The sequence below is a fragment of the Rana temporaria genome, chromosome 13 (genome assembly GCF_905171775.1).
Source record: "Rana temporaria chromosome 13, aRanTem1.1, whole genome shotgun sequence".
NCBI classification, from domain to species: Eukaryota; Metazoa; Chordata; class Amphibia; order Anura; family Ranidae; genus Rana; species Rana temporaria.
This window is the reverse complement of record NC_053501.1, coordinates 50,676,403-50,691,988: the sequence shown is the minus strand read 5'-3', so window position 1 is coordinate 50,691,988 and position 15,586 is coordinate 50,676,403. Positions and strand designations below refer to the sequence as shown.

The window sequence follows — 15,586 nt, the reverse complement described above, 5'->3', positions numbered from 1 at the left end:
CACGGTCGACTTACGCAAACGACGTAAAATTTTCAAAATTCGACGCAGAAACGACGTCCATACTTAACATTGGTACGCCGCATGTACACCACCATATAGCAGGGGTAACTTTACGCCGGGAAAAGCCTAACGTAAACGGCGTATCTGTACTGCGTCGGCCGGGCGTACGTTCGTGAATTCGCGTATCTAGCTGATTTACATATTTCTAGGCGTAAATCAGCGTACACGCCCCTAGCGGCCAGCGTAAATATGCAGTTAAGATCCGACGGCGTAAGAGACTTACGCCGGTCGGATCTAATAGAAATCTATGCGTAACTGATTCTAAGAATCAGGCGCATAGATACGATGGCTCAGACTCAGAGATACGACGGTGTATCTGGAGATACGCCGCCGTATCTCCTTTGTGAATCTGGGCCTAATTTCTTCTTTTATTCGCCAAACTAAATCTAGCCTAGTAATAACAATTTACTATCACAGATCAGAATAAACATTTACCTAATGCAGAGATAACAATGCCAAGCGTTACTAGGGATCGGTTGATGTTGGAGCCCTCTGTCAGTCGGTCTTTGCAGTAATTTGGAGAAGCTCTTTCACTAAATGGGGACAATATAAATAATCAACCAGTTTTAAATAACCAATAATGCCAACAATTCAAACATAAAAATTTATAATTACTCACCTCCCTGCCAAATCCACCAGGTTAACTTTGCTGGTTATTTCTGATGGCATGTTATCTTCCAAAATTGCCTGAATCAATAAATTAACCTTGGTTATTTGTATACATGCTAAGACACAGAAGAGATATGTTTTTCTTTTTTGGTAGGAAGTTGGATCTTGCTTTATGAAAGCAGCGTTGTAAGGTCGACTAATTTACCAATTGTTTGCCAGTAATATTTCCTCAAAGATTATTTTCTTGTTTAATTACTTTTTCATCTCTAGTCTTTGTCCTTGTACACAGGAAGGATGCAGAGTGAAAAAGAGTTCTAACTTCAGGAGACCTATAAAGCACCATCTGCAGTCACAGTCACCAGGATATCACAGAATAGAAGGATAGGGTATACATTTCCTGTATTGTACTCTGTCAGATATTACAAATACTAAAATGAGAATTATACCCAGAATACAACAGAATATGTCTCCTTTCTTTGTTTTTAACAAGAAAGAGAATATGTCTCCCTTCTAACTAAGGATAGGGGCCTTGCTCACAGACACACAATTAAAATATTTTATTGGCTGGTCAACTTTCTTTTTATATCAGTTATTGAAATTGTACTGAATATGCTGACTCCAAACAGCAAATATAAATGCCATATAAACATATTGTGGTATTGGGTTGATTATACTCATGTGACAGGTGCCTTTCCCATGAGTTGCGGCAGTCCAAACTGTATTTTAGTGCATGGCAGCCCACTTTTATTAAACAGAACTGAAACTTCCAATAACATCAGTTGCCCATGTAGGGGTTGTTTCACATCAACATGTATAGTTAACTGAAAAAGCCGAGCTACTGGGCTCCCATTAGCAGTGCAGTTTCTCTTTCTTACCAGTCCCTCTGACTGTTTCCCAGCTCTCCTGATTCACTTGGCTCACTTGGCCTCTAGCCACAGTGCCCTGCTGCATGGCTCCTGGCCCCTGAATAGGGGTTCTCCTGACACCCCAATAGGAGCCTATCTGACCCCTGCATAAGACCCCTTGTCTCCAAACTGGGAGTTCCTGAGCTATCCTCAGGCTGGAGTATATAACGACCCTGCTCACTTGTGTTTACTCACACAGGTTGCAAGCATTTAGTAACATCCAGACACAGTGTCCCACAAAAGAGACACTTTGAAACTTTGAAATCCAGGTTTACAGAATCCAGAGAAAGTCCAAAACACGGCTTTCTCTGCTCTGAAACAAACCTCGCTTTAGGCCTTATTCCTGTCTCATTATCTTTTACATTTCCACAGTGGTAGAGCCTCACACTGTCACAAGTGTTGCTATCTAGTAAAGCCTCGTACACACGACCGAGTTTCTCAGCAAAAACCAGCAAGAAACTTGCTGGGATTTTTTTTAATGCCGAGGAAACCGGTCGTGTGTACATTCTTCGACGAGGAAACTGTCGAGGATCCCGTCGAGCCAAAAAGAGAGCATGTCTTCTTTTTCCTCGACGGGAATGGAGAAACTTGCCTTGTCGAGTTCCTCGACAGCCTAACAAGAAACTCGACGAGGAAAACAATGTGTTTCGCCCGTCGAGTTCCTCGGTCGTGTGTACGGGGCTTTAGTGTTCCACTCCAAAGCCAAAAACTTGCCATGTACCTTCTCTAAACAGCAGAGAAACCCTTTAAAATAAAAGTAAGCTGGTGGATACCTAAAGTAATCCCTACAGCTTTAATCACATCATTTACCTGTAATGAATTAGTCCCATGTTGTTCAACAAGCTAGATCCTGGAGAAATCTTCACTGCAGGGATGCCTGTCCTCTTTAGATGGTCTGACCGAAACACACCCCTCTCCCTTCTCCTCCTCCATTTCTCCAGGAAATGTCTTTAAATGATTACACTGCTATGTATGGGGGAGAGTCTGATCAGTCACAGGATTCTCTCCTCCGTTCACAGACTGTGTAAGAAGTAGTGTAATAGACGAAAGACCTTTTTCGTTGGAACAGCTTTAGGCCTCGTACACACGACCGAGGAACTCATCGTAAATAAAACATTGTTTTCCTCGATGAGTTCCTTGTTAGGCTTGTTGAGAAACTTGACAGGCTTTCTTTGCATACACACTGTCAAGACCAAATCTCATTGTTCTCAAACGCGGTGACGCTCATCACGTACGACGGCAGGGAAAGTTCGATTCTACTGGAACAATCCTTGGGGCTGCTTTTGCTAATCTCATGTTACTGCGTGTTAAGTAAAAGTTTGGTAAGAGACGATTTGCACTTTTCAGTCTGTTACAGCTTGACAAATGTGCTATCTCCATTACAAACGCTACTTTTACCGAAGGTGCGCTCCCGTCTCATACTTTATTCTGAGCATGCGCGGGTTTCTAAGCATACACACGAGCGTGTTTCTCGTCGAAAACCAGCCCGACGAGGAAATTGAGACTCCCGTCGAGGAAAAAGAGAACTCGACAGTTTTCTCGATGAAAAACATACACACGACTGTTTTCCTCTGCAAAAAAGCTCTGCCACCAAGTTCCTTGATGGATTATGTCGCGGAAAACGGTCGTGTGTACGAGGCCTCACTGTTCTGCCTAAAGACCTAAAGCAGTTAACCAGCACCCGATGTTCAGGAATAGAAAGAGAACAGGCATTCCTGCAGTGGAGATTTCTCCAGGACCCATGTGCCTGCACAACATGGGACATACTTCATTATAGGTAAGTGATTTGACTATAAAGTTCTAGCTTTTTAGCTAAACTTTATTTCCATTTTTTCAGTCAAGTTTGAGAAAACCCCACTATATGTTTGTTATGTACTCCCATTCATACAGCATTCCTAAAAAAATGTTTTAAATATTTCTTAGCTTTTGGTTTCTTAAAACAAGGTGTCATGGCTGGCTGCAAAGTTTTTTGAACAATGTCAAAGTGAGTCTGTCCCAACTCTCTCTTTGTTAACCTACAATGAAGGAAGCCAAGAACCTAAACCTTTAACCCTTTGTTGGGACAGGCAGTATTCATTGTAAAAACTGCCTACACAATAAAAACATTAATTATGGCAAGCACAGCTGCCCAGCCCCCTCACAAAGAACTATGCACAATTTTTCCTTGGTGGCAAGTCCAGAATAGCGTATCTAAAATAGGTAAGCTGCTGCAAATTTTTTATATATATTTTTTTTAACTTACTCTATGTGAATAGGGACATGTACAAATATAAAACCATGTTGTCCCAATATGGCTGCAAAGGTGGAAGTACCATTTTAAGTGGTCCCTGCTGAATTGCAATCCATGTGTGGCTACTGTGGTTGAATCAATCGATCTAGCAATTGACTTCTGTTCAACCACCCAATCTGTATATTTCTGCTCGATCAGAGCCGCAGGCAATAGGCTGCACCATTGATCTGTGTATTCTGACAGTGGAAGTCTCCCCACATACAATGTGTCATACAATGACACCGCAGGGAGGATTTCTCCATCCACATGGAATGTGTGGATGGGAGAATCGGGTTTATTTTTATTTAACTGGCTGGTTGAATGAAAAAAACAGACCCAAATATGGATAGCATTAGTAGCGATATACAGTACACAATCCAATTTGTAATATAATATTCTGAAAAAACACAGACAACCCAAGCAGTGTCTCAGTGTTTTTCTTTGTTCAGATAACTGAACATGTGCAGCACGCCTAAAGACCTGTCCACATCTCTTTGGTTCTGCTGTCATGCATTTTTGTTTGCATTTTTTTAAGTGTCTGCTTTTGTACATTTTAGTGTGGTTTGAACGCATTTTCATGCTTTGTGCATTTTTGTTGCTAATCAATGAGGATACTTTTCCTGTAGCGGCATCATGGGGGAATGAATGTACTTCCTGGTATTCAGTGTATGGAGTTGAGGAAATATGCCTGATTTTACAACCCTGTTTGCAGCTGCCACAGCAACTGTCACAGTCTTAATTGTGGCTGAGCACATGGCAGCCAGGTAAGATGCCTCCAATCATGAGATAACCAACTGCCATGTGATCAATTAAAAGTTGAAAATGCATGCAAAAACATATGAAAGTGCACAATATGTGCATTTTCATGTACTTCCATATACTTCAATGGACCAGAAAACAGAGAAATGCATGTAAAATCAGGCATGTCTCATTTTTTACATCCCAAAATGCAGATGTGAACGACATCTTTGGGGACCCGATGTATTTTCATGACAGGTGCATTTTTATGCATTGAAAAAAGCACAGAAAACTGCACAGATGTGAACCAGGCCTAAAGAAATGTCAGGGGTTGAAAGTTTACTTGAATTCAGTGAATAAGAGATACTAGCATTTTACATGCGAATACTGATGTTGATTTACAAACATGTTGGATTTCCATTAAGCACAGTACGTCTATGACTATAGGTGGCAGGCAAAGAGGCAGCTTTTTCCACCATCATAAGAAATGCAGTATAGCTTTATTTTTACATTGGTTCTAATTATACACATTTCCAAAATAAGGCTAAACTTAGTAATAGAAGAAGAAATGTTCTGTTTTAAAGAAATTATTCCAGCAAGTTTTGTAAGCCAACAGGCTCCAGTGAGGAAAATGCAGCTCTGCTTACAAATTTATTGTTTCATTATCAGACAAGTAATGTCACAGAATTCAAAGGTTGGAATACTAACCTGGGTATATTGGATGGTGAAAATAGCATGAGACCGACTGCTGGCATCATGGATATGAGTGGCTGCTGTAATCCTGTGAGTTCAGAAAAGACATTGATTAAATATACAAAGCAAAATGCTTCCTAATGATAGTAGTCATTCCAAATTTACCAAAAATTGTCTCCTCTTGGATTAAGAAAAAAAATAAAAATAAAAATACATAAGAGTTGAATAAGGTTGTAGGGAGAGTAATCTCAAAATTATATTCTTTGCAAAAATTATCTTTCCATATTTAGTGGCAGAGAAAGGATTGGGGCAACGGAAAGAACACAGACACGCATACTTAAAGCATAAGTTCTCCTTTTTGGAGCACATTACACCCATTTTTATATTCACGTGTAACAATGCACATTTTCTTCCTACAAAACTATATGCATTTATTATTTTACTTTAAATTAGAATTCCAGGCTACCTTAACTAATTTAAAAAAATGCTCCCTTCCCCCTCCTAACACCTATGCTTACTAACCTGTGTAAGAAAGATGCATACATTTACCTATATTCATGTTACTTCAGTCCGGTCACATGACTGGCTCCTCTGTTCTCAGTCAGCAGCGGCTGCAGGGGAGAGGAGGGAGTGCCAACAATGGACGGGCCATTGAAGTCTATGGGTGAGGTCCATGCTCCAGGCTTTACTAGCCATTGTTGGCTGCACTCTCCTCCTGAGAGTGACTGACATGAAAAACATCACATGACCGGACTGGAGCAACATGCATATAGGCAAGTATATAGATGTTAGGAGGGGGAGAGAGAGTGTTTTTAAGATTGGTTGAGGTTAACCCAGAATTGTACTTTAAAGTGCATGTAAACCCCCTTATCTATTTTTCAGTATGTCCGGTATCATGTCTCACTGTATCCTTAAGCAAATCAACTTTTGTGAATCTGTTGTAAAGTTTCTTGTGTGGAGATATAGGCAGTTAATGGCACTTCACCGACAACGCCAAGCCACTATCTTGCAATTTGCAGCAATATTGTCAGCCTGCTCTGTGCACTCCTTCAGTTGGCCATTGCACTATTGATCAGGTCTTTTGCAAGTCATCTGCAGACGTGATAGGCAGCTCAACCCTGGTAAGCACTGAAATGTATACATAGCCAAAGCTTAAAGCTTGCATCTTGAATAGCTTAAAAAGGAGAGGTACAGCCAAAGCTCATTTGGCTGTACTTCTCCTATGGATAACAGGAGTGCAGTTCGTTCTGCACTCCTGTAACCTGTTTTCAGCAGATAGCGGGCTGAAGCTGCTGACATCGCAGAGACAGGCAAGGCTGGGGCAAAATTGCGACAATAAGGTTGGGATCCACCCACATGCCTGAGCCGCTGAGAGCCTGAGCCCGCTGCTCCCTCCCCCTCCACATCCCAGCACTCCAATGAGAGCGCAGGGGAACAGAGCAGAGAGCCGGTGACTGAAAGTCACAAAATCTCTGCTCACTGAGCTCTGAGAACTGAGTGATCAGCGGTCTTTGATCACTTGGTTCTCAGCCTTGGAGCTGACGAGAGCCTGAACCAGCCGCTCCCACCCCCTCCACAGCCCAGCACTCCAGTGAGTGCAGGGGAACAGAGAAGAGAGCCAGTGACTGACAGTCACCAAATCGCTATTATCAGCATTTTTCATCCAGCATTTTTTTCTAGTGTTTTTTTTCAAGCTTTTAACACCTTGGTTGTGCTTCACTGCTCCTTTTCACGATTCAAGTCCATTGAAAAAGCATTTCCTAGAAGAATTATATTTTTTCTCAGCTTTTATCTTGGTTTTTAGGCATTTAGAAAGAGTCAGTGTATTTCCCATATTCCCTTCTCTAGATTTACTGCAATAATATGGAGAAAGAAGTTCCTTGTATCACATCAAGAGAAATAGGTCATTATTAGCGCTTTCTGTAAAAAAAAACTTTAAATAATGCATATTAAAAAAATAAAATAAAATTGGGTCACAGTTTTTAAATGATCACTGTGATTAAAGTGCCAGAGGAGAACTAGCTAGGTGGAAGCAGCACTCAGCTACGAGTGTGCACAAGAAATAAAAAAAAGTTAAATAAAAGGATGAAAAGCATTAACAAAAGTAGAATTTCTGACATTGAAACAGTGAGGCAGGCACGTATGTCACACATCACCACTGTACCTGTTCTCCATTCCTTCCTCCAGCAAGGCTACAACTTGTTCATAACTGGTGACTACATGCTGGGATAGCCCTGTATTTAAAAAATAAAATAAAAATAGTTACACACAACTAATTAGAAACTCTAAACAAATGTATGCAAGCATCATAAAAAAACACATTTACAAGGAATGTTCTAAATTCTAAATGTACCTGAAAACATCACTCACCTCTCCCCTACAAACAGGAAATTCAGAGAACAGTGCAGGTCATGGAGGACCCGGCTGCGGTAGGTAGTCGTTTGAGGATGGAGGGTTGTAATGGAACTAGAGCCTTTTTTACCTTTATGATGTGAATACATTGAAATAAAAACACTTTGCTTTTAGTACTACTTTGATTCTGAATGATTTTTTTTATTGCTGCTGGTGTCCCTGTTCTGGTGACAGGGTGACACAGGAACAGCAAACAGGAAGTGAGGGGAAAGTATTCCAGCAAAGGTAGAAGCGCCAACAAAAATACTATTTATTAGGGTAAGGCTTGCCATACACGGTTCAAATTCAGCAGGAACCGACCGAGATTCAAATTGTTAAAAGGCAAGCTGAATGTACCAAGTTGATCGATCCATCAACTTGGGTACAATCAGCCTGCCGGAGTCTCTTGCGATTGTCACTAGAGGCTGCCATAGCCGCTAGCGATAATCATGGTTTTCTTCCGCCGCAGGGACGGCTGTAGTTGCAGGAAAGGAACTGCCCCCAGGCTTGTATTGCTTTTTTTCCTGCCCCAGTGACAACCGTTTCCTACATTTCTTGTTCTGGTGTCACAGATAACCCTCCCCAGTGAGCTCACAGATAGCAAAAAGCAAACTTTCCAGAACTCTTCTTCCCCCTATCCAAAACTACTATAGTGTTTCTGCTGGTTTTAGCTTTTAAAAAAACACCATAAAATGGTCTGAAAGCAACAGATTATAGGTAATATTTGTTAACTTTAGGTGTTTCTTGCTATTCAGTGTTCATGCAAGGTCATAAGCAATGTACCGGTAAGCATATTAAGAGTTTTTGCCACAAGGAGGCAGTACATCACTAAGCATACAACAAGATTGAACGGATCCAGATAATCATTATCCTAGTACCAAATAAAGTAACACAGTGGTGCTCAATTTTCTTGATATGGAGAGCCTCAAGTGCTGCCTCCAACAAAGGGCCATACATACAGTTTAGTGAATATTCAGTTTCAGGGCCAGCAGATGCACAGCAGTCAAAGACTATGGGCATGATACAAGAGAGGGTCAGATACTGTGGACATTAAGTAAGAGATGGTCAGAGACAGCAGATGTGGTACAGGATCTAGCCAGAGACTGCAGACATGATACAAGAGATGTACGTAGACTGCAGACATGATACAAGAGATGGTCAGGGACTGCAGACTTGTGAACATGCCATAGAATTTGTTGGATTCAGAAGACAGTTATAGAGCGTGTTGCATGAGACTGATAGAAATCATTGCTATAACAGGGCAATAGGGAAACAGATTAGTGTTACAGGGCCCACAAAGGCTGCACAAAAAAGTGCCACAAGGTTGCACTATGTCAGTAATCTTGATATCTCAGTTAAACTCTTGCCATGTAATGAACTTATTTTTACATGCCTTGGCTTCTGTAGACAAGTTCATGAAAAGTTTATTGGCAATCGATTTACTGCAAAAATTACAACATCTGCTCCAAGAAAATAAAGTGTCTGAATTTTCCTGGTAATACTGGGGAGCTCAGATGTCCTCAAAGAACCAACGTAAAGGGCAGGCACATAGGTAGAAGGAACAGGCAAGCAGAATAAACACACCAGACCAATGCACATAAAGATGAGGTGCATTAGAAGTAGTTGAAGAAAGAAAGATGATAGAGCAGTTGCAGTTTGACAAAATTGTTCCTTATGTCTGTGACCATGTTAGCCACATTGTATTCTAAGCTCTTTCGAGAGTAAGGGAAGATATTTGCACTTCGTTTGCACTTTGTAGAAGAATTAATTCAATTAAAAATTCAATGAGGTCTGGTTACTAAAAATCTGGGAGTGGGGCACCCACATGACGTCAGTGGTTGTTATGACGCTGGTGGTCCTAACGACCAATTACGGCAGAGGAGAGGGTAACGTGCGCTGTGAGGACTGGCTGAAGGTCCGGATAGAACTGTCACTAGCTGGCTGACCACAACCTGCCATTCAGTGATACCTGGTATAAGTACAGAACATATATTTAAAAATTATTTTCTCTCTAGAAAAAGTAGATGAACTTTCAGATTTTGTATTTTTCTAGGACAGGTGTGAATCTGACTGGTAGCGATTAGCCGATTTCAGCCACTTTAAAAAATGAAGCCCAAACATGCACATAACATCGCATACCTTGAACATATGGGCCTTTTTCTGGGTGTTCCCGAACCCGTAAAGTGTAAGGTTTCTTCTGGTCTCCTTGATGTAACAAGTCCCGGACACGTTCGTTATAAATTTCTAGAAAGCTTAAATATATACATGAAATTTTTACAATACAAGCTATGAAATTGAACCTAATAATTTACGCAAGACAGATCCAGGATCGGGGGTTCATACAAATTGAATACTCCTTACCTCACTTCTATCCGGCATGAGGATGCAGCGCCTAGGGGATCAGCATTATAGCAGAAAAGACCCTTAGGGAGAAAAACACGTTACTGTGCAACACAAATTATCCACCATGATACATTTCCCAGTAAATAAAGGCTAATGCCGCGTACACACGACCGTTTTTAATGGTCTAGAAAAAACAATGTTTTTTTCAATCCGATTATTGTTAAGTCGACCTTGCCTACACACGATTGTGAAAAAAAAATGCTCTAGCAAAGCGCGGTGACGTACAACGGCACTATAAGGGGGAAGTACCATTCGGATGGCGCCACCCTTTGAGCTGCTTTTGCTGATTTTGTGTCAGTAAAACTTTGGTGAGAGACGATTCGCGCTTTTCAGTCTGTTACAGCGTGATGATTGTGCTATCTCCATTATGAACGGTAGTTTTACCAGAACGAGTGCTCCCGTCTCTTAACTTGCTCACGTCGTTAAAGCCCACACACGACCATTTTTTACGACGTTAAAAACGGCAACGTTAAAAACGATGCAAAAATTTAGAGCATGTTCTAAATTTTTAATGCCTATTTTTTTTTTTTTTATTCTCTTTATTAATTTTCCATACAAAAAAAACATACATGTACATACACATTTCACATTACAAAGAAACATACAAATACATACACATTTCACCTTTACAATAACCTTTATCTAATCTTCCTTAAACCTCCAAACAATTCTACTAACATTCATTTCATCTAACACAATTAGCTTTACATTCACTTCCTTCCCCTTCTTTTAATGGTGTGTTTACCCTCCCCCTTATACCCCATCTATCCTGATGCTGTCATAGGATTTTCTATCCAACTTGTCCATACCCTCTCGTATTTCTCCCCATGTCCTCTATTGTAGTACGTCTCCCTGTATAGTGGCAAATTGTCATTTACAAGATTTTTCCAGTGTGCTACCGAAGGGGGTTCTACCTTTTTACAGTTTAAGACTATCGTTTTCCTGGCATAAAACAATAGAAGGCCAGCCTGTATTCTTCTTCCTGTCGGGTCGATCTCCTTCCCTACCAGTCCCAGTAGGCAGATCTCTGCCCTCTGTTCCAAGGTTGATGTTACTATAGCAATTATTCTCAGGACTTCCCTCCAGAATACCACTATCTTTGGGCATAACTAAAATATGTGCATAAAATTTCCTGGAGTATCTGCACATCTCCAGCAGTTCTGAGGGTTTGATGGAGAAATCCTATATTAGCTTATATGGTGTATAATGACTCCTATATATTATTTTAAATTGTATTAATTTGTCTCGAAGTGATACAAATATCTGAAATGGAGACCTCAATACTTCCTCCCAGTTCTCCTCCCCCAAATTTGGAACATCCCTTCTCCATTGTTCACTTAATTTACTTGTGTCTGATAGTAGGGCCGAAACAACTAATCGATTAATCGACAACTAATCGATTAGATTCATAATCGATTACCATTTTCATAATCGATTTTTTCGGGTTAAAAAAAACAAAAAATTAGTCCTTAGTCCTTCAAAAAGAGAAAATAATCGCTACTGTTAATATTATATTAATACGAAATATCTTTGTACATTCGGTGAATGAAAGAATGTTGTTTGAAATTTTCACTTGCTTTTAACATTAAGTTTTAAAATGAATGAACGAAAACCATATACACTGTCTGAAAATTCCATTCACCAATAAGTTTTCCATTTCTAAATTTTCCAATCACTGTGGTTGAAAAAGAACTTCGATTTGACCCCACCAACAATTAGAAAATCGAACGAACGTTTATATATATATAACCATATATAACCATATATAACCATATATATATAACCATATAGTTGGTTATTTATATTTACCACTGCATAGAGATATTTAAGAATAAATTGCCATTTATTTAAACTTTACATATTAACTAAATTATACACCATACTTTTTTTAAGGTTATGAACCGATTAATCGATTATTCAAAACAATAATCGGACAACTAATCAATTATGAAAATAATCGTTAGTTGCAGCCCTATCTGATAGTGTATCTTTCAGTAGGTACTTATACAAAATTGAAGTTGACCCTTTTCCACTTTTTATCATTTGTTCCAGACCTACTTCCATTATCTGCGGAGTTCCCCCAGGAAACTGAGCACATAACGCATGAATAAGTTGCCTGTATCTAAAAAAATAACTCTCCGGAATGTTCCAAAGCGCCCTCATTTCTGTAAATGAGGAAAATCTTTCGCCCTGTATTAATTTGAGGAAGCTTTTTTACTCCATATTTAATCCAAGCACCTGGGTCCTAAATAGAATCCAGGTGCGGCAATTTAGGATTTCTCCATAGTGGGGTATTTGGGGATAAATTTGTTTCCGAGTATCCCTCATTTACCACAACCGCTTTCCATATTTTAACTGTTGTTCTCATTGAAGGAGTCAATTCTCGTCATGATTTTATCCCCCTATATAACAGTCCCTGCAATGCCTCTACCGATTGGACGACTGCTGCTTCTAACATAGTAGCGAAATCAAACCCGTCAGGGTTCAACCATCTCCCCACCGTCACCAGCTGTGTAGCTAAATAATACTTATGAAAATTTGGAAAATCCAACCCCCCCCCTGTTCTGCCGGTCTCATAAGCATACTTAATTTAATTCTAACTGATTTGTTTGCCCATATAAATGTAGAAAGCATTCCATGTAATTGTACGGAAAAAACTTTTAGGTAACCATTGTGGGGAATTCCTAAAAATATATACAGGAACTTAGGAAGAATCTTCATCTTTACCAGATTTATGCGTCCTAACAAGGACAGTGGTAACGTTATCCACATCTTTAATTTCCTCCCAAGTTCCTGTATAACTGGGTCTAGGTTCAGTGCCCGGAAATCCTCAACTTATCTAGATATTATTATGCCCATGTATTTAAATTCCTTCACCCATTACAATGGTATATTTGGGGCAACGGTGTCCTGTGCACCCTGAGCAATAGGGAATAATAGGGACTTTCCCCAGTTTACTTTAAGCCTTGTAAAGGATGAAAAGTTGTTCAGTAATTCTAAAGCTCCCTCTAAAGATGTACCTGCATCTCTGAGAAACAGTAGCATATCATCAGCATACAGAGCTTTAATGCCCATTTTTAACGTCACAAAAAATGTTCTGGAGCCCACACACAATTGTTTTTAATGACATAAAAAAAAAATCTTTTTTTTACATCGCGAAGAACGGTCGTGTGTACGCGGCATAAGATGCTGACAGGAGCTCATTCCACTCATTCTCATTCAGAAAGGAAATTAAATGACATTTTTATGGACATAAACGTACATCTTACTATATATAAGATATCTATATATTTATCTTACTATATATATATATATATATATATATTTGTAAAGAAAAATTACCTCACAAATGCGGGGTGTTAATCCAATAGAGGTCTGCGAATAAAGGTGGAAATATAATTATAAATGCAAATAAAAATTGTACTTGCGTTGGTTCATGTAAACTAACATCAGAGTGTTAGACCCCATACACACTATTAGATTTTCTGAAGCTTTTTGTCTTCAGAATATATGAGGTCAAAGATTAAGAGTTTCAGTTTGTATGCAATCAGGCAGAGGCCCTTGCACTACATGGTTTTGGTAAATTTGAAGAGAAAAATCTGCAGAAAATCTAATAGTGTGTATGGGGCCTTAGTGCAGGCATCCATAGATGTCTGCACACATCAAACTTTATCTTCTACAAAGCTCCTGATTTTGGAGGTCCAATACAAAAATGTGAAATTTAAGAGTTTATTCACAATAAGATAATAAATTTGACAGACCACCTCACTGACAAAAAAAACACAGTGGAAGCTAAAAGGAAGGAGGTATGTAGATACACTTTTAGGTTTAGATGAGCATATCAGATTCAATAAGCATACCTAGTGGTAAAGGTTGGTTACAGCATACTGTAAGTACACTTTTAAACAATGTAGAGCCGCATAGACTTTCAAAGGGCTTGGGACACTTGGAGGATGACCCTATATAGAAGTCTATGGGGGGGCTCCTGCACAGGTGCCGCCAGCACAAAGATGATTTTCACATAAGCATGTAAGCACTGTGGGAGCAGTTGTAGGACATAGCTTAGTTTTAAGTTTGAAACATAGGGGCTCTTTGTTTAAAAGTACACTCATCCTTTGAGCGCTTCCAGCCCAGAGGCGAGATATATATATATACAGCTACGGAAGCAACCACAATCATGGCTGTCGCTGCAACCACAATCCTGCCATCATTTTTTTTCCAGTTACTGTAAAGTGATCCGAACAGCTGTAAGCGGGCAGGTTGGCTGGACAAAGAGGAGATGTAGGAGCCTGATCTCCTCTGTGACTAATGATAATGGACCTCTGAACTACCTATCACTGCCCAAAACTATCACAAGGCATGCTGTTCACCCCTTGTGATAGAAATAAACTGCAAATGCAAACGCGCTCATAGGTCCAGCACATATATGTAAACAGTGATTGCACCACACATCCAAACATCGGAGAGAGAGAGATCAATGATTCTAGTGCATGTTGAACTCTAAACTGTGAACCTGTAGAGGCTTTTAAAGCATCACTTATAGACAATTTTAGATACTGTCATTTGTCTCTATTTTATAGGCGTGTGCAGTGCGCGGTTTTTTTATCACTTTTATTGCTGTCACAAGGAATGTAAACATCACTTCTGAAAGCAATAAGCACGTGACAGGTACTCTTTACGGAAAGATCTGGGGTCTGTAAGATCACAGATCCCTCCACTGCCCTTAAAAGCTTTTGATCACACCAGGATCAATGTGATCAAATGCTTTTCATTTTTTAAAATGGCGCCATTTACTTACGGGTTCCTATATCATAGAGGCAATCAAAGCTGTTCTGGTCTTTGATCGCCTCTATGATGGTCGATTGAGATTCCCAATGGGACAGGAGATACCAGTCCTACACGGAAGATATTTTGAATGCATCAAGGAAAAAAAAACTTCTACTTTTACAACCAATTTTTAGTGTAAAAAGTTCCATTTGATAAATGGCTGTGCTAATACAGTGTGACAAAAAGAAAACTGCATAAGCCAACATTTTATTGTCCAGTGCCTCTACTTTCAGAAAATATATAATGTTTAGGGCTTCTAAGTAATTTTCTAGCAGATGTCAATAAAATTATGTTAATAAAAATAAAATATCTTTTTTTTTTCTATTCTCAGTTTTTACCTTGATCAGAAATGCTTTGACTTGCTAAGTAGGAGTGGTCCTACATAGAAAATATGACTAGTCCATATGATCCTGGAAAATACACTTTTAAAACCAATTCAGTAATGGCAGCCCACTTACTTTCATGCAGTTTCCCTATCAGGCTGGGTTCACATTAGCTGCGGCTCACAGCAGGGGGTCCGGTGGGTCTCTGTACACTGTGTCAGGTGCGAATAAGGTCCGAATTTTTGGCTGAATTTGCACCCGAAACTGACCCAAAGACTCACAGGACCCATTTCCAGTGTGCTCCGCGGCTGCCCCAGAGCTGTGTGAAACAGCTCCATTGAGAATCAGTCACAATCTCCTTTCATGCG

General features: G+C 39.8%; 1 protein-coding gene across 1 annotated transcript in view; it reads right to left on the bottom strand.

The window, feature by feature from the left end:
* Positions 1–15,586, bottom strand: part of STARD9 (StAR related lipid transfer domain containing 9) — a 194,258-nt gene that overhangs the window by 93,087 nt on the left and 85,585 nt on the right. The window contains exons 5-11 of the mRNA XM_040332736.1: positions 13,411–13,443; positions 10,027–10,088; positions 9,805–9,917; positions 7,439–7,508; positions 5,290–5,362; positions 680–747; positions 496–593 (exon numbers count right to left, since the gene is read on the bottom strand). Coding sequence (XP_040188670.1) covers positions 496–593; positions 680–747; positions 5,290–5,362; positions 7,439–7,508; positions 9,805–9,917; positions 10,027–10,088; positions 13,411–13,443 — 517 coding nt within the window. The remainder of the gene's footprint in view (positions 1–495; positions 594–679; positions 748–5,289; positions 5,363–7,438; positions 7,509–9,804; positions 9,918–10,026; positions 10,089–13,410; positions 13,444–15,586) is intronic.